Source organism: Lagopus muta, chromosome 9, assembly GCF_023343835.1.
Source record: "Lagopus muta isolate bLagMut1 chromosome 9, bLagMut1 primary, whole genome shotgun sequence".
NCBI lineage: Eukaryota > Metazoa > Chordata > Aves > Galliformes > Phasianidae > Lagopus > Lagopus muta.
In genome coordinates, this window is record NC_064441.1 from 15,341,188 (window position 1) to 15,360,922 (window position 19,735).

The 19,735-nt window shown below is 41.1% G+C and overlaps 1 protein-coding gene across 13 annotated transcripts in view; it reads left to right on the plus strand.

Annotated features, from left to right (window-relative positions):
- DOCK10 (dedicator of cytokinesis 10) overlaps positions 1-19,735 on the plus strand; it is a 136,005-nt gene that overhangs the window by 27,103 nt on the left and 89,167 nt on the right. The window contains exon 1 of one of the 13 annotated variants that reach the window (XM_048954664.1): positions 8,578-9,195. The exons of 9 other annotated variants lie outside the window; for them this stretch is intronic. In XM_048954664.1, the coding sequence (XP_048810621.1) occupies positions 9,091-9,195 (105 nt within the window). In that variant the 5' untranslated portion in view covers positions 8,578-9,090. Of the gene's footprint in view, positions 1-8,577; positions 9,196-10,107; positions 10,156-14,241; positions 14,259-19,735 lie in introns of those variants that run through there. 3 more of the 13 variants (XM_048954663.1, XM_048954667.1, XM_048954668.1) reach the window with 3 other exon arrangements.

Sequence of the window (19,735 nt, forward strand, 5' to 3'; positions counted from 1 at the left end):
TGGCCTGAAGTAGTGAGTGGAATGCCATGGGAAGGAAGGAATGGCATTCAGCATCAAAAGGCATGTCACTGTTTACTATTTCAGGATGTTCTGGGAGGCAAGGTTCTGACACTGTGGGGCACTATTCCATATCTGGTCCTTCATAAGCCGGCTCAGATGGTTGCCCAGCACTTCCTCCACTGAGCAAACTGTGCGTGTGGACGCATCCTCAGTCAGAAGGACGCTTGGCACATCGATTCCATTGTTCTGCAGGCCACTTATTTTAGAGTCAGGAACCTATATAAATAAGTACATGTTATTAAAAAAAAAAAACAACCACACTGTACCTTTTTCTTCCTGTTAATTTGGTGCCTCTTCAGAACAAAATGTTATGTTCTGTCTGAATAGAAAGAATTTGCATGCAATATCTTGCTTTTACAGTTGCAGTCTGTTAATAATTATTGCCAATTTGTGGTTAGCTTAAAACGTAATAGTGTCTGTGTGTGGTTTTCAATGAAAAATAGCCATTGTAATGTTTGTCAGACTTCTTTATGCCTAGGGCATCACTCTGAATGCAGTGTATAGAACCAATTGAATAGCACACTTCATGTCTTGGTGTTTGTTTTTGCTTACTTCTCGTCTGTCAACTGCTGTGCTCATTTTCTTTTTATTACTACTGATACTTGAAGATGAGACAGCCGAATTCACTTCTCAGTTTTACATGTGTAAATTCAGCAGGACGCATTTCTGACTTAATGCAGTAAAACAGATTAACTCTGCTGCTTGCATGTTCCTCTTTTTATAAAGAAATCGTAAAATGGAACATGCGTGTGGCCTTGCTGGGTCAATGAGTGGTTAGCTATGAAACTGGCATGCTGGGAGTTAAACTTCTTGGCGTCATCACTGACAACTTTCCTTTGGCATTTCAACATGGTTTTGGTGCTACAATGGTGTTTTCAACAGGTGGCGAATTATCTGCTGGAATCAGATCCTTCAGAGGGGAAACCATAACAGTAAAGAGATGAGTTACTGAATCATGAATTCCTGGAACCAGATGTCCCTCCTCCTTTTGAGAGGCTCCTTCTATCAGTAAGCACTGTAGAAATGTGTACCTACAGCTCTTTCTGTAGCAAATCTGATCTTAATTGGTTTATGAAGGAGGACTGTTACTTAAAAGAAACATTGCCTGAAATTGGGCCTCTGTTTTATCCAAACATCAATCTTGGTACCAGTTCCCAGTTTGTACCAGTACCAAGAATATACATAATATTTTTAAGCAGCCACAAGCTTTTGCACATGGAAAGTGCTTGTCAATTTTCCTTTTCAATACAAAATCAAGGGTAATTTTAAGTTACATGAGCCTGCAGGAAGAATCTGAATTGGGGGCTGAATATTGCTTTTTGTAAAATGCGTTCAAAAGACAACTGTATTTCTTGGAAATGTTCTCACAAAGGATTTGCTCCTAGAGCCAGACCATGTCTGCAGTGTTTCGAGCAGAACAAGGAACCAAGTGAGGAAGAGCTGCAGCAAACTCTGCTTTATTTCCCATCCACATCCTTTTCTGGCACTTACAATGCCTGGCTGTGCTGTGTATTTGTAGGGAGTCAGAAGTTAACCTCTTAGCTTCTGATTCTTCTGACCAAATCTTTTGTATCTAGCACAAGCAGTGCATGGAGTCGGGTTTTTCCAGATATTTTGATGGAAAGAGAGAAGTATTTGGACATTCCAGAATTTCCAAAATACAAAAAAGTCCCGCAAACTTGATGAGGTTGTCAGTGGTCAATGGAGGTCCTTCGTGGTTAGGCAAGAGTGAAGGTCTAAGGACTTGCACGTTGGACACAAAGAGCTAAGCGTGGGAGTGGAGAACAACATAAGAGAAGGAATACTGGCAGACGTTCATCCTGTTAGAGAAAACCATTCCGAGAAGGCAAAAGAGGAGGAATCGTTGTGATTCAACTCCCTGCCTTGCAGCAGCTGAGATCTGAAAGCCGAGAACAGCTTTGCTGTGTTAAAAATGATATAGTTCTGATTTTTTGCTCACTCAAAAAGTAATAGTTTTTTTTTTTTTTTTATCTGTTCTTGGATAGAGGAGTTCTGTATCAGCTTCCTGCAAGGGCTTTAATACCATGCACTATTCATAACACATGGACCAGAACTGGAAAATTACAGAGAAGAGAGGAGGGTCAGCAAAGGTAGACTGTGAGTGCATAGACATGGTTTGAACCTGAATGGACCTGAAAAATGACTATGAGGGGCCATGGTAGAAGTTGGGAAAAACAAGAATGGTGTCAGTCAAGTCAACCTCACTTGTGGTTCCTTCTGCCAAGAATTCGGTGTCATAAACTGAAACTAGTGGAGAGCAAGTTTGGAGGAGAAAAAGAGAGTGGAGAGCAAAAAAAATTTGTTTGACAGAACGACTATTTGAGCTGTGTCTTTTCTTTCTACAAAATATTTAGCATCTGTAATGTCTGCATAGACGATGGATTGTTTTGGGTTGTTGTAGTTTGCTGCTGTGTGTGGGCCTCCCCCTGTGAGCCAGGTGATGCTGGCAGCTTGTCCATGCGTCTGTGCCTTGAACATCCATTGGCTGCTGCTTGCTGTGAAGGTGGGCTAAGTGGGGGAGCAGAACTTAGTGGATTATATTTCTTTTTGCTGAGGTTGGGGCTATATTTAGTTTTGATTACACAGGCTTTCACAAACCACAGTGCTTATTCCGGGATTCCAACCACTGCCCCTTCTGTTTTTTTCCAGAATTTTTATTTTCTTATTTTGGTAGGGCTGAAGATTGCATGTTTGTTACAAGTATGTGTTAGGATTGGCAGTTCTTAGCTTAGAAACTAGAAACGGAAACTGAAAAGTGAATCACTTCTCTGGAAGTACAGGAAGTTGTGTCAGTGTGAGAAACACCTCCTTAGGTGTTGGCAGTGTTACAATTCACTGTTTTACTTTGTGTTGCAAGAGATTGGGTAAGACAAAGGGAATGTCAAAGGATGCAGGATGTCTCTTTCTCACTGCCAAACTAAACCAATGCAGATGTGACTTGCAGGATTTTCTTGCATTCTTTTTTTTTTTCTGAAGTATCATGCTGATCATGAAATCATGCTGATCGGTTCTTTGAAATTTGTATGCCTTTTCTCTCTTCCAAAGTGCCATTATTGACTTTTCAACCATAGGACCCAAATGATGAATTAATATTTTCCTAGTTGCTTAAGATACCACTATAAGATAGGATAGCATACAGGAATTCATAATATTGAATTTATGCTACAAGTATGTAATGTCAAATACAATAATAGTTGTACTGTCAGCTTGCATACATACAGAAAGCAAAGTATTTTAGTACTTAGAGAAAACAATGAAGAGAAGCTAAGGATATTATATACAGTAAGTAGGTGTATGTATGTATATATGCATGTATGTTTATGGCATTGCAGATGGTGATTCTGACCTTGACTAAATGAGTTTCCCGACCTCTTTTTGCTTCAGCTATCCCAGCTGGAAAATTGGGTGAAAATGTGGATTCTTTGTAAACCAGATGTTGTTGAAGCCAAGCTTTTCTTTGCAAATAGACTGAAAAAGAATTATCATTTCTGCAATGTAGCGTAAACAGAAATAGCAAATATTGGAGTTACAATCAGAAAAGAATGCAATGGAAGCCAAAAAACATGGCAGCGGCAACATGTCTGGGGATAGTAAATTTAGATGATTAAATTATTTAATGGTTTTTTATGACCCTTTATTGCTATGTGTTTTGTTATCAAGGGCTGATTGAAGTCCAAGAAGATGAAAACAAAGGAGAAATGCTTGTTTGGAATTTCCCAACGCATCGAGCTAAAGAAGAAATTAAAGTAATTGCGTATCTTATTTTTGTACACATCAGCATTGCTGATTGCTAATGGAAGGTTTATTCTTCCATCCTGATTGCTGATGTAAAATGAAGCATTTTGTTTGCTGAAGTATTCTTACTAGCCCAATTCAACCTGAGCAAAGATAACTGGAGCAGAGGCCCACGGTTACAGCTCTCAGCTGTGCACGTACAGTTTGTGGCTCACTGTGCTCTAGGGACTCGGATTTGCAACAAGGGCAATTGGCAGCACTGTAGCACATGGCTCTGCTGGCTTTGCTAAGGACTGTTGTCTCAAGTGTGGAACAGGTGTGAAAGGAGTGGCCATAGGGATGAGATTTGTGGCCCTAGTTTTCTGCTAGGTGCAGGGGGTTTTTCCAGCTTTGAAAGCTGCTGAAACCTTTCTCCTGTTGGGAATGTCTTCTTGGGGGGTTGGATGGTAGAAGCATTGTCATAAAGTGGAAGGACTAAATATACACACATTGCCACAGAGTTTTTGGAGTTGTTTGTTGGGTTTTTTTTTCCTAAATACAGAAGCTTAAAATCACAAGTTTGTTCTGTGTAAGGTGCACTGATATCTGGGCCATGAGGTGAAAGTAAAGGGCGCACAGAGGAATGCTGAGATCAGTGCTCTGTCAGCCCAGAAGGGCAGAAACGGATTGATATAGGTGCAGCTGCTGGCATTGGGTCTGTTTTCTGGAAAGTTAAGTTTTGTTAGCAGAGCTCTGGCAAATAGAAGAGGCTTCTTCTCATGGATGTTTATGAAGGGATGCTTCCACCTTGCCTTGGAGAGCTCACCTTCTGTGCTGATGTCATTTTTTCCGTGATAGATTCCCAGCCCTTTGTCTGCTAAGGGCTGTCTGTGTGGATGTGTAGGCAGAATGCAAGCATCAGCTGCTTCAACAACTTCACAAAGCCTGTTTTATATATGCGGAGGTTGATGTTTCAGCTTGTTGTTAGACTGTACCTGGAGTCAGATTTCTCAGAAAACAACGTAACTCTCTTCCAGCTGATTCAATACCAGAATGACTTGCAAGAAGGTTGCTTCATGTGTAATTTTACCGTTATAAATTTGGGAGAAAAAGGAAGTCTATCATAAAAACAAACAACAAAACAAAACAAAAAAACACAACAACCACAAAAAACAACTTATTTCTGTTCCCACTGCCGTGATCTGCTTTACCTGTGCAATGTGAAGCTTTTGGGAAGTACAGTTTTTACATGTCTTCACAAACCCAAGCAGACTACATCCTGTCCTTGACTTCTGGAAGATGTGGATGAGATGAATGTGGAGTGTACAGTCACTGACACCGAATTTTCTGTTTTCTGATAGGGGCTGAGTGTCATCCTTTGGTTTTCCTTCAGTGATTTTTCCCATGTGGTTCTACCAGGAACTCTTGACATGCTGGGATTTCCACAGCCATTTAATGGAGGTGGGCAGGGTCCTTCTGTGCACTCTGCTGAGCGACCAAGTGTTAATCCTTGGTAAAAATTGGGTAGGCCAAGTATCTCATTAGGTCTGTATTGTGGAGACTGCCTGGGTGATAGTGTCACTGTCATTGCAGTGGCCTATGTTTATAAATGAAGCTAGTTTTGTTACAAGAGGTTTATCTTTCATTTAGAATCTAATTTCTGAGTAGGCATACTACACAGTGCTGTTTGAGGCTTGGGTGCAGCATGTTCCAACAGGAGTGTTCCTGCATGTTAAGCTGTCTTTTTCCAATCTGTTAAATAACTTTGACCCTGCTTCACCTGCAAATGCTAGCCTCCTAGTGCAGCTCTGGAAAGATGGATGAGCAGGTTTTAGCAAAATAAGCAAAAAGCAAATGGGCGAGACAGATAATTCTTTAGGCCGGTGTAGCAGATGTTAACTATTTGCAGTATATGTTGCTCGTATTTCTGTAGACTGGTTTATATATACTGCAGAGTTTATGCTGGCACAGATTTCTCTGTTGTTTTGAAACATACCAGAGTGCTTGCAGACTCGAGGCACAGAGTACCTATAGATAGCTGCTGTGGGGGTGGTGAAGTCTTTTCCTTCCATAATGGACCTTGATGCATGCTCGAGAGCGCCTGAGGCTGCTCAAGCATGACCTCTTGTTGGTTAGTACCTGCTCTTCTGTATTTGTTTTCTTGCTTTCTCATTCTGAGCTCTCCTGTGCTTCTTTCTTGGAGGTTGTCCCATCTGATTTAATGTGTGCCTGTTTCAGTGATGTAATTGTAGTATTGACAAAACTCTGAGTCTGCAGTACTACCACAAAAGTGACTGTGGGTGTGCAGTTATTTATGTATACATGAGCATAAGTCAAGACTGTACTTTTGAGTTGCACTGTGCGTGTCAGCATTCCTCCTGAATAGAACCCTGAGCCAAAGGGAACTATTCATTCCCTGAAACTTGCTATGAATTTGATCTTTGCATGAACTGATGCTTTATTTTGATCCTTCTTGGAGGGAGAAGGAGATTATATTACTTAGGAAGGCAGTATTGTAAATTCAGTATTTACAATTGCAAGTAGAATATTCAGCAAATCAAATATTTTGCCTTTTTAGAAATGCTTTCTATGTTGAAGGTACATACTTTCAGAACTGAATTTTTGTATGCTTATAGGGCTGCTTGATAAGCTTCAGTTAATTCTGTTTTCCAGCAAGTGAATGGCATACTGTAGGAGTGGATTAGTTTGTCCAGCAGTACATTTCTACATATCACTGTGTATCGTAGATTCAAACTGAAGTCAATGAAGCATTCCAGTGCATAGATTTAAAAGAGAAATAAATTAAAGAGGGTGGAAGATACAGAAGCAATATAGGAAAGCAGAAGAAAAGAATCATTAGAGAATTTGTGACCTCCTGTCAAAAAACTGAATGCTAATGGCTATGCTGTTAAAATTTGCTTTGCACTTCTGCTACAGAACAAAGCATTATTAGATGGCTGGGGATGTTATTCCTGTTACGAGTGCAGAGGGATGTGCTTTCAAAACACATCTAAGAAAGTGATGCCTTTATTTGTAGTTGTTCACTGTTAATTCTGTTATATTGCTGTGTGAATACTATAGCTTATTTGTTATTTCATTGCTTCAACCTTTAAATGTCATGGTGTTGAGAAATTACTGTAAGCATGTAAATTTTGTCCTTGGCTGAACTGAGCATCAGTAGTTTGCAGGCCTTACGCAGGCTGCAGGAGCTGGCTGAGCAAGGATCCATCTTCCCCTTTGGGCAGCCTGGCACCGTGCTGCACAGTTTGGGGTTAAGGGACTATCTTTGCCAGGTTCCCTCGTCAGGAGGTGTCTGTTGTCCTGTGTGCAGGCAGTGCTACAGGAGGCTGAGGGAAGGAGAGCTGGAGATTGTGATGTGTGCTCAAGTTACAGAAAAGAGTCGATACGCTGTGGAGCCTCTGAGAAGAGTTGATATCTGCTTAAAGTTAAGTCAGCAGGGCTGATGGATCCGGCACTAAATTTAACTTCTGGCAAGGACCTTTTATCTTGGCAGCTGCATTCACTATGTCAGATGAGAGGCACTTGGGACTTGGTAAAGATAGTGTGGTGGTTGGAAAGAAAACAAGGGTGATTCCAACTTGGTTAGTGTTGTGGTGCTATATTGGTAGCCACTTGAAATGTCTGCATACCTTGGCAAAGGACTTCGGCTGTCTTTTCTGTTTTCTAGTGCCAAACATGGATGCTTTTCACTGCTAAGTAGGAGTGCAGTGAAATCTGTCTTTACCAGCCTGCTATATGACTGCTGAAATTCAGCTTCAATGAGATGATGATCTCAAACACAGAGCTGAGAGATGAAGATACTGTTGGTATCGTTTTTTAATTCATGGAATTTGTGCACTGTACTTTAAGTTTAGAAGACAAAAGCAATCATGGGACGGATATGTTTATGTAGTGCTCGGGTTATATATGCTGTGCTCAGTATGTCTGGGTCCCTGGCATTCTGCCTGTGGAACAACCATGTGGAAATTTTGCAGAGGTCTGTTACCATGGTTCAAATGTTACTAATGCTGAAAATGCCTGAAAGAGTTACTGGAATTCCCAATTATTTGCTCAAAGAGGAAAAAAATAAGCAACAACAGCAACAAAAGACAGTACTCAGGGCAATGTTGCATGTCTCTGAATACTTAACTAAAATTAGTTATGGAAAAGATGCTTATAGTTTAATATGCAAAGTATCTGGAATGAAAAAGTAGAAAAATGGATTATTCTCTTGGTTACACAGACTTAGATTAACTGAATGTAAGACTAATGGACATCCCACAGAGATGGTCTGCAAAGGGAAATGCAGCTCTGCTGCCCAGCAGGCTGAACCCTCTGCTGAGCAAAGGAGAATAGAAGGGGCCGTGTGTGTACGTGCACATGTGTGGGCACTGAGGAGGTTTGTTTGGTTGTCTCAGACCTTGATGCCCTGTCAGCCTGCAGACAGCTGACCTTGAGCAGCCTCACCTCAGCAGCAGCAGGCAGGCTGCCCTGTTCTGTGCAGGGCAGGAGGGCACGTAGCTGCCCTGAGCGACCTGCACTGATGGCTCCTGGGCACTGCAGTGTTGGTTCCACCAGGCAGACGCATGGCAGGTGACTACAAAAGCAGGTTTTACAGGTCAAAATGTATTTTGAACTTCACCCTTTTTTTTTTTTTTTTTTTTTTTTTCCATTTTGCAGCTGTCTGCGGGTGTGTAAGTTTGCAGGGTGCTTCCTCATACTGGTATTTGCACTGATTTGAAAGGGGAACTGTTACCTTGATACAAAGCAAGGCAGATCCCAGGCCTGAGTGGCACCTACATGCTCTGCCAGGCCTGTTTTCAAGGCCTGCTTACCTGCACTGCAACAGATCACCATTTAATGAGGAGCTTCTTTGCTTGGAGACATACGTGTGCATGAAAGAATGCAGCCATTTTGACTTTCGAATCAGGGAGGAGAAAGGGTGTAATGGTTTTTGAGGCAAAGGCAGACGTTCAGTTGCAAGCTTTTTTCTTACAACTTCCTATTTTGATCTGCATAAGAGCCAGGGGGGTGTGGGGATGGTGTATTTATGGTTTAATGAGACACCATTGCCGTAGTAGAACATTATTCACAGGAAGAAATGAGTTATTGCAGGCTTTCTTCTTTCTGTTCTGTTCTGTTTCTGTGGATACAGTGTGTGAGTTTTAGCCATACTTCCCCATTGAGTGGTATCAGTACCTTTCATTTGTTGCACTGAAGCTGCTGAAGCAAAGAGGTTACAGGGGCGCAGTTTTTCAAGAGTGATTGTTTGCCGCTTGAATTCCTACTGATACAATGAGCTTTCGAGGACGAGTTTTCAGAAGGGAGCCCAGTGAGCTGCGGAAGAAGAGAAAGACCATTAGGCGAGTGAATCGAGGAGAAATGCAAAGGCTGAGCTGTGTGAGTATTCCTCCATCTTCCATCTCTACTACAAAATTGTTGTGAGATTACAGGTGAAATATAAATAGGGGAGAGCAGGACTTATTCATTGGTGAAGGAATACAGAGAATGACTGATTCTCAGCAGACTGTAGGATAAGGTATGTGGTAGAATGACTTTTTTCTTATTTTTAAGACTGAAACATGCAAAGTTCAGGGAGTTTACATCAGGAAAACAAGGTAGCATCATGTTTTTCTTCTTGGAAAGAGTGTTGAGGCACTGGCACAGGGAGGTGGAAGGCTCACCGTCCCTGGAAGTGCTCAAGAACCACGGAGATGTGGTACTGAGGAACAGGGTTTAGTGGGCAATGCTGGCTGTAGGTTTGACTGTTGGACTAGATGATTTTAAGTCTTAGTCTAAGTCTTTTCCAACATAATGATCCTGTGTTGTTGATCAGGCAGATGCTGCCAGCAGTGTAGTGTGATGATGTCTCTATGCCTGGTAACAAACGCTTGGCAGTTCTGTGAAAATTCATAATGGTGCCTCTGGAGTAGAAAGTTCTTCTGTGTGATTTCAGGGTCATTTCACACTTTGTAGTCTGCTTTGTGTAACTTGTGCCTTTGGAGACCAGGAGCAGGAGAGAGCCACCATCCTTCTGCAGCGAGCAATAGGGGAAAGCTCCAGTGCCTTTGGTGGAAAGCTGCAGCAAGGTTCTGCCCCATCAAGGCAAACAGTGGCACGGAGCTGGGACTGCACATTCTGAAACCCAGAGTGTGGCACACGTTAATTGTTTTGTGTCTGAACTTTCTCAACTAAAAGTGAAACTATCGGAAAGTTAGGTAAAACACAGAACTTTGCTGTGAGACAGCTTAAGCAAGCACTGTTTTTCAGAGTATTCTCTTAACTGGAGGCACTACTTTAGATTTAAAATGTTTATTACTTTCCCTGATGATGATTTGGAGACGGTGGATCCTTTTCTTTGTAAGAGCTGTTCAGTTTTCTTCTGTAGTTTTGTGTAGCAAATTAGATTGTGTTTCTGTGCCTGCTGAGGGATTTTTGGAGGCTATTCTTCGTGCTAACGTAACAATGAATCAGTGATAGTACACCGAAGATGATTATTCTCATTAGCTTTCTTAGGAAGGAAAGTATATACGCAATTGTAGCATTTAGTAACAGATAAGGTGGGATGGTCTGTGGTTCATCCAGGAGTAAAGTATTTGTGTTTTGCTTGTGACCATCTGCCATTTTGGATTTGTATTTTACATGGAAGTGGATCTTTCAGACACAGCTACTTCACAATGTAGCTCCCGCTGTCAGATAGTTGGAGATGCCGAGGGCTAGGGAGGTTTTGAAGTTAACTCTCAAACACTGCTAGATTTTCAGAAGTTCAATAGTTCCCAAATAACTGTTGGGATTTTCCAAAGAGTGAAGTGTGTCAGTCTTCTGGACTGAAAACATTGCAGCTGAGTGGTTACCGCTGAAAACTTACCTTACAATTTCAAAGTGTCCGAGTCTGCTCTTGTTTCCTTGAAGCTGACTACAGAGTTTGGTAGAATCAGGGTTACATACCTGAAAACCATAACATTCTTGAGAGTTAACGACAACAAAAAGCCCTCCTTTTGTACTCTGAAGGCATTTGATATTTTAGGAAGTTTCATGACTAAGCTTTTAAGGAGGCCTATTTTCCCTTGATAATAGTAATTACTTGCTTTTGATAAATTGATGTTAATGAATGTTAATGATAAATTGAGTTAAATCATGAGCTTTTTCATTGGTTAGTCCTTACCAGGCTACCTGTTTTGTTTTGTTCAATAAAAAAGAAAATTGTACTTCATAGTCTCAATCTCTGAGAATGAAGGCTGATGCTGCTGGTGAGAGCATCTGACCCTGCAGCTCACAAGACTTGTTAGGACATAGGCAGTGTCACTTGACTTATACTGATAAATCCTGGTTGTTTTGTTGTTATTGTACAGATCCTGATTTGATATGATTAGTGCTCCCTAGAAGTGATTGAAGGCTTGCAGGAAAGACGGTTAGAAATAAAACAAAGCCCAAATAGCAGCAATAAATCAGTAGCATGCCTGCAGGCAGTGCACTGCACTTCTGCAAAGTGTCTGGCTGTTATAATATGTGAGATATAAGTTGGGTTTTCAGGGGAATCTGTTTTTATTTCTTTTCAGACAGAAAATAGACTGAGATGGGGTCACTGTGTCATGCTATTCTGTGGATGGATTTCTCAATAGCATGTTTTGCCCCTGGGAAGCACAAGCATACTTGGCTTTACTCTTGTGGTTTGTGACCCGTGTCATTCTACCCAATATTTCATAATTGGAGCATGTTAAATTGTTGGCCTATGGGTACTCCTTGTTACCAAGCCAGGAGCTTTTCTCCCCTGTATTCATCAGCAGTTGTACCAGCAGTGCTGCAGGTCTCACAGTGCTGTTAACACCTGTGGCCTCTGGATGGGGGTCCTTATTCAATGACAGTGTTTCTTCCTACAGCATAGCTAAACCTGTGTTTTCTGTAGGTGGACTCGTGCTATTTGCTGAAAAAATTCTTTTGTAAGAATAATTATAATCTGATTAGTTTTAATTGATTATAGATTGCTGATGGAGCCTAATGTGTTTGAGCAGATTATGTTTTCATTTACGTTGTGCATGTGAGTGATTTGGTTGCTAATTGATTGGGAGGGTGGTTGATGTCAGTGAAATGATTACAAATTCATGTCAATGGGAGAGCTGAGTTTATGGTGACTGTGCATGAATGATACTGTTGTTTATGGATGAATCCTCAGTGGAAATGCAAACGTGATTATTTGAGCAGATAGGTAGCATGAAAATATCTATAACTCCTGAAGAGATAAATAACCATAGTGAAGTTAGACAAAAGGAGATATATATATAAAATATATAAAACTATAAAGAAGCAAGGCAGCATATATGAGGTCTATCATACAGGATGTTGACTTACTGCAAAGTTCACTCTAGAAATCAAATGTTATTTTAAAAAATATTTGCATTGGCTCTAAATAAACTTTTCAAGATTTGTTTTTTTGACTGAGGGATTTCTGGAGTCTTTGAGCACCCTTCAAAAATGATGTTTGCTCAGTTTCCGAGTCTGGGACTTCATTGATCTAAATTTTAGTACTTAGGTGAAAATGGCCAATGTAGTTGACCACTGTGCACTGCCCTGCAATTTCATCATGCAGTTCACAGCAGTGATTAAAGCCTTTAGTGTCAGAGCATGTTCTCATGAACAGACATTAGAGTTTTCTTTTGGGTTCTAAATACTCACTGCAAAACAGAGCAACAACAACAACAAAGTCTTATGCACACCTTAAAAAGTCAACTAAAAAGAAACCTTCACTTTTGAAGTAAATAAAAATGATTCTAACAGGTAGCTCAGTGCTGTGCACTGTGTTCTGTAGCTTGCACAGCTGCTCCAGCATCAGGATTGTGCCAGATAAGGCTGGTGGAGGATAACCTTGCAGCGTCATTGCTTGCATCTTCCTTCCTGAACTTCCCCTGAACCTGTACACAGACAAGTAAGTACGTGTGTCTCTGCATCTCCCTCACTTGTCCAGGTTGAACTGAAGGAAGGAACTGGTTTGGTGTGATTTTTTTGTTGTTACTGTAACCAGTGCTCTTATTGCTGTGGCTGTCAGAGCTGGTTTTTCATGTTTACTATGAGGGTCATTACATTGGCACTGAAGTGCAAAAATTGAAGGCATCTTTTTTCCATATACATTTTCTATGGACTACAGTGTTTGAATGTCTTTCTTGGCACACATGTAGTATTGCTTATATGAACTGCACTGGAAGATTGGAAGCTTTGCTCAAACCCATTATGCTGCAGGACGGTTTCTTTTATGTTCCTCTTTGCAATTGTGAGTCTGTTCAACTGAGATCATCCTAGAAAAAGTGAATGTGGCTGGCAAGTGCTGTTTACAGAGCAGCATCCCCTTTGTGCTGCCCAAGCAGGACTGCTCACATCTCCTTCCCCATTCCATGTGCTCCAGCTCCTGGGGGGTCCCCCACATCCCCTCCTGCTCCCATCCCACCTTCCCAGGCTCACTGCACAGCATCTTACCCGTTTGACGCCTTTGTCTTTCTTTAAGAATAGATTCAGCTTTGAAGAAAATCATTTGCTGCTCTAACTGTGCTGTTTTTCTAAGGTCAGGTAAGGGGAATGAAGTGGCCGAGTAGTGCCAAGTTAAAGGGCTGCATAACTTAAATGTAAAAACAACTTTAAGGTGTTTTATGTGTTTCTTGTTTTTCCCCTGAGATGACCTGCAGACAAATATTTGGTCTAGGCTTTAGAAGTGCTTGCTATTTAGAAATGGTCATTTTTGACGTTTTTAAGAAATGCGGCAGTTAGTTTGGAGGCCGTGTTGTTAGTGGCATGGTAGTGATACTCTTCTTCTTACAAAAGGTTTTCAGCTGCTGCACAAGGACAGGAGGCAAGTCTGCTTCTTTCTTGTGACCTTAAACGTTTTGCGGACTATACTGGTAGCTTTATTTAACCTTTCAAATGCTAGTCATTGAAAATGCGCCCATGTATTTTGTATTGCCTGGATTGAGAAATTTCTGCAGCAAGCAAGCACTCAGGGCTGAAAAACAGAATTCAGGAAATGCTTATAAGTGGAGCACCACATGAAGTGTCCCAGCCCCCACAGGTGCTTTGCTGCACTAACACTGCTGTGTGGCTTCCAGATTCATATCGTAGCTCTAGTAGGCCTGATGCTCTCAGAATTCATAATGAAAGCAACAATTAATTGTAATTTGAGAAGTAACAGGCATTGCAAGAACTTGGTCACTGATGTGTCTGAGAAGCAGGTCCCTGTGGTTTGGGGTGCCTCTCCAGCAGGGCTCACCAGTCAGCCCCTCAGAGCAGTTACCTGTGTGTGCCACTGAGGCCACAACTGGCTGCAGCAGTCAGAGCAGCCGTGGCCAGGCTTAGCTCTCAGCAGGGGAATTTCCATTTTCAAATGCACTCTGTGTTCTCTTACAGTAACTTTTATGGCTGGAAAACAGGCACAGTAGAGCCTTATAGATTTTGATCCATAAGTGATGATAATTTCTAAGGTAAGGGATTAGAATTCATCCCATCCAAAGCTATACTTGAACAGGATAAGTCAGATTGAGTCAGGCAGATTCCTGTTGTCAGTCTGAATTTTCTCTGAATAAAGAGAAGTCAGTGAAAGAAAATCACTTTTCACTTTCTCTCTTCTCACCAACACCTTCTATAGGTTTCCCTGCTTTTGTGTTCCTTAAGGTAATAAATACTATTGCATTTTGGAAACTAACTTCTAAATTTCTAAGAATTTAGGGGAGTTGGATCTTTGTATTTCTTTGCAGTTTATTCTGTAGAAGAATTGTGTGGGAACTGGCAATTCCTTTAATGAAATTTACTGGCTTGTCAGCCTCGCTGCTGCCACTGAAGACTATATCAGTTATACTGTGCAGCTCTGAAAAGCTGACTGGACTCCTTCCAAGTACAGTTCTCCAAATTTTAGTGAAAGACATTACAAATCAAACATTTTGGAGCTGACAAGTGAACTTCTTTGAGAGTAGGAGGGAAGAGTTGTCACTTAAGTTTGTCTTTGTAGAGCTGATCTTAACAAATTTGTTGACTGTGGATCACATCCTGAGCCAGTTGGAGCCTCTGTGACGTGACCAGAGAATTTGCTGACTGCAAGTAGTTGCATACTAGGCCAAACAACCGTAAAAATTGTGAGCTCTGCTATAAAAGGAAGGACTGTCTGTCTCTTAGTTTTGGCTGTGCTTTCCTGGCATCTCCCTGCTTACCTTTTGCATACCCTGAATTTCTTCTCCCGTGCTTGAAATGTAGTACTTGTTTTCCGTAAAGGTTTAATAACTCCATAGCAAGGTGTGGGGTGAGCTGGGAGCAGGGAGCAGAGCGAGGGCAGGTTGAGCTGGTGGGACCTGCCTGTCCTGCAGCTGAGCAGCCTGTGGGCACGGAGATGCCCATCCAGTGGGGAAGTGCATGCAGTGTGTCACCCATGGGTCACTGCTGTACTTTCCAGTGGCAGTTTGGTACAAACATTGCTCCAACAAAATCTATTTTTGGTGACTCCATAAAACATGTATGGAGTCATCTAGCCTCAACTGCAGCTCTGTGAATATTCAGGTATTTGTGGCTCGCATTCATCAGAGCTTTTTTGTAGCCTGCAGTGTCAGCAAGTCTGAAGACAGGGTTTGATTTAACCCATAATCTGCACCTCCTCCAAAAGTCATGAAGTCCTGGCTCTTATTTAGCTTTGGTTCTAACAGCTTGGCCAAGAAATGTTGAATTTAAATTAGCCCACCCTGGTGGAATAAAATTAACTGCATATATATCAGCTACATAAAAAATTTAAGTTCTGTTCAGTGCCAGATATGGCATATAACTGGGTACAGGAAGGGAAGAACAAGAGTCTGAGAATCAGTTGACATTGATGCCATTTCAGAAATTAATTTAATTTACTGCTCTGAGATTTAGTAGGATTGGGCTTGGTTAACAACACCCTTGAAAAATATATTTAAAAAAAAAAAAAAGGTGCTGTTCTTTCAGTACATGGCCCTTTGTCTTGTAAGCCTGTCCTTTTCAGCGTTTCAAAAGTACACTGAAGTGAACTGTGGTTTTAGACAACTATAACTTGGGTGAAATACAAAATCAGTCCTGCCTGACCTTGGCCAATCTCGCCATCACGATTCTTCTGAATTTTTAAGAACACACAGACGATCCTCCTGTCATGAAGGTATATTTGTTCAGGTAACCAGAGCCCTTCAGCTTAAATTCTTTATCTTCTCTTTAGTTGTGTCTTTCATTTGCTTCTTTCTTTTGTGAGGACTTTAAGAGAAGAAATTTATTTAGACATCTGTAATAAATTCAGAGTCTCTAGATACTCAGAATTTGGTGTCTGGGAAGCAGACACCAAATCTTAAAGCATTAGAAAAATCTTAGCATTTGGTCTAGTTTATTTTTAGAATGGGGAAGTGCTTGGGTGACTATCCATCGACTGCTAGTCTCAATTGCATCATTTCCTCCTTTAATGAGTGTATGTATGTGTAGTATGTAGTGTAGTATGACTTCAGGAGGATGATACTTAAGTCATTTTATCCTGTAATTATGATGAAAAGGTGTGCACTAGCATCAGCACGTAATGGCTTTGCAGCTGGAGGCAAGCCATGTGCTGTGTCTGTGTATGTAAAATAATACGTGGATATGTTGGATCATTATTGATGAGAAAATAGTTCTGTTGTATCTGGATCAGAAGATTATGATTTGGGCCTCGTTTGAGAAGGTAGATTTGTGCAGTGCTGATCAAACACCGCATCACTGGTGCAAAGCGAAGTGGTGCCTAACTGGTGCTTGTTAGAGATGACCATTCTGAAGGATTTTAGAAAAGCTGGTTCAGCAATGCATGGAGGTATGCTCCGTAGCTCTGCTGGTGTGTAAAGGAGTTGGTTCTGTTATGGCTGTTGGAGCAGGTGTGGAGTTGGAGAGTGCCTTTCACTGCATGTAGTCACAGTCATTTCAATACAGCAAAAAATAATTCATTACTTGCTTGAGATAGAGAATATAAAAAGCACTATAAAGATCCAAGCCAGCATAATTTGATCTTGGCACACAGATTGCTTCGTTGGTCTGTTTCCAAAAAGAGCAGACAAGTTAAATTGAGGAGAGACAGCGCTCCGGTTATTAAAGCTTTAAATCAGCCCTACTCATTTACAAATCTCTGCTAGCACTTGCAGGGAGAAATCTGCTAATCCCCACATCACTGCTTCTGTCTGCCTGTGACAAGCAAACTGAACTGTTATTCTATGTCTTCAAGAGCAATTGCTAACTGGAACAGCTGCTGCTTCCCATCGTAAGTGCAGTGCTGAGAGCTGTAGTGCCCACCTCTGCCAAAGCCAAAGGATGTGCTCTACAAAGGACAGGGAGAGTGTGCACAGTGCTTAGTGTTAGGATCTATAGGAAGATGCAGGATTCCTGATATTTCTGTGAGTAGAAGCTTCTAAAGAGAGGTCTCATGTTTATGATGCTATCATGCTTGATGTCAGTGGTGGATGGACTAGGTAATCCCTGCAGTCAGTGCATTGAACAGATTGGGTTATTACTTGCATCTCTGACTTATGAGACTTGAAATAATAAAATATTGCCCTTTATGCAGGATTTTGCTGTAGAGTTGTGGAAGGAATAATGACATTTGTCACTGCGTCAGCATCACCATAAATGCTGTAGCGCTTCACTGAAAAGTTTTGAATTAATTTGGATAATGTCATATCTACTTACTTTTAGTTGCATTCTGGGTGTGTAATCTTTCTCATAGGGCTTCTCTGTTAACTTCTGTTAAAATGTTTATAGCAGCTCGTGTGCTTTGCAGCACTGCAAGTAGGAGAATTAGTACTGTGGGAATAGTGATGTTTATATGCTCTGTTTCTCTGCCTCAGGGTTTTCTCGAGTTTCATTCTCGCCTCACACAGATGACCTTGCAACTGTCGAGGAGACATTTGGCCCTGGAGAGTTTCAGGCATCTATCAGGGGCAGCTTTCCGAGTGCTATGTGTTTCTGAGGAGAAAAGAGGGGCCAAGGCAGCATGGCTTGCCCTGCCCCCACCTGCGTCTCGCTGTCAGCGTCACTGGGTCTTCAGGAGATGTAGCAGTACCCATCCTGGCCTTGCAGGGATTTCCAGGGGGAAGAAGAAATACCTCTTCGTAGTCTCAGCCCCAGCAAAAAGGGTAGTTCCAATCTGTGTAGAGAACCTGCAAGTGCTGGGTGCCTTTTTATGGGAATCCCCCCATATTTGAAGAGAGTCCAAAGATCAGTGGGATTTCCCAGCTCTTTCTTAGTCTGTAACTTTAGTAGGAAGGTAGCTACTTATATTGGTTTTTTATTGCCTTGTGTGTTTTTAAAAGATTTCTGAAACGTACTGTTGATGAGGTTTCTCTGAAGTGCAAAACCTACATTAATTCTGTCTTACCACACCTATGTTTCTGGAGGGCGGGTGTTCATGGTTACAGTGGCATGCATGGCTTACTAAAACCCAAGATTGCTACAAAGCCATTACTACTGTGGTATCTGGTTTTGGAATGGTGGGTTCTAGGTGTAGTTAAAGTTGTGAACTTTCTGCAAAACATGTATGTGTTTTAGTGAAACCTCTATGCAGTAAACTAGCCTTCATGAAACACTTGTACCTCAAAAATGTCAGTGCATGTTTTTTCATTTTACCTTGGGTTTCCTTGCAAGTGGTTGCTCTCAGGCTTCTTATCGAAGATAATAATTCTACAAATTTGCTTTTTTCAAAATATAGAGAAAATAAACTTTAGTTTTCAGGCCTGGGCATCATTAGCGGTGCACTCACCATTTGTCAGTGGTGTTTTCTCTTCATGTTTAACTCCTTGATAGTTAAGTCTCTTTTGCAATATTTAATATAGATATAGCTAGATTTAATGGAAGAGAGTCTAAAACTTGTGGCTAAAGGATGCTCCTGTGACTTAACTTGAAAGGAAGAGAGAAAGAGCTGACTGATAGCTTTGGACCATCACATGTATAACGGACCACATATATACACGATTGTATAAACAGTACATGGTGGATAATCATCAGATTGTCCATTGGAGAAACGGGTTTTATAGAGATGTGCAAGCTTTCTTTTTTGATACACCATGGTTTTGGTCTAGGTAAGAGGGAGAGGAAACTTTACAATATTCTGAACTTTATATTGTTCTAAGCTTTATATTATTCAGCACAGTGCAAGAACAACAGGTAAAATACGGCTTATTTAACGACTGTTACTGTGTCAAGCAGAAGTGTTCCGTAGAATTGTTTCTGCATTTGCTTTCCTCTGGGATCCTCTATTCTCTCTGTCTTACCCATTTTTCATCCCTTCTACTTCTCTTGCTCTTTCTCATTTACTCTTTCTGATGCTGCAGAATCTTTGAATTAAGCAAATGTTGCTACCCTAATACATCTCATTAATGTATTCTTGATGCTATGATTCTTGCATGTCCAATGGGCTTCCTTTTTTCTGCCTCTCTATTTCAAGATTGTGTGAATTTACTTTTGTCTTGCTATTCCTGTGGAAGTTTCTGACTTTCACTGTCTTCACCACTAATTGCACTATTGTAATTAAACTAGGTTCTGACAAGAGAAATCTTGGGAATGGATGCCAGGTAATTTATTCCAAGAGAGTAACTTAGGGTTATTACCAAGTAAAACACCATGATGACATAAACTATCAGCAGTTCAAGGGGTTGGGTCTGTGCGTGAGGATGAAGAAATTAGCTCACGGTAATGGAATCAAGTGCTGGTAGAGTAGGTTATTTATTCTACAACACATTAACTCAAAGTAATGTCTATATTCAGTTCAAACTGTGCCTATCTATTTGTCTGGATATATTTGCAGGGAATGAGAGGGTTTCTGAGGCTGACAGACAAGTTAATAGGTCAGTTTAGTTTCCGTAGTGAGCTGACAAATTGCCTTTGAATTAGCAGGTTGAAAATAACTACTACAACTGGCCCAGATGCTTCATTTCCACTTCTCTTAATCAGTTCT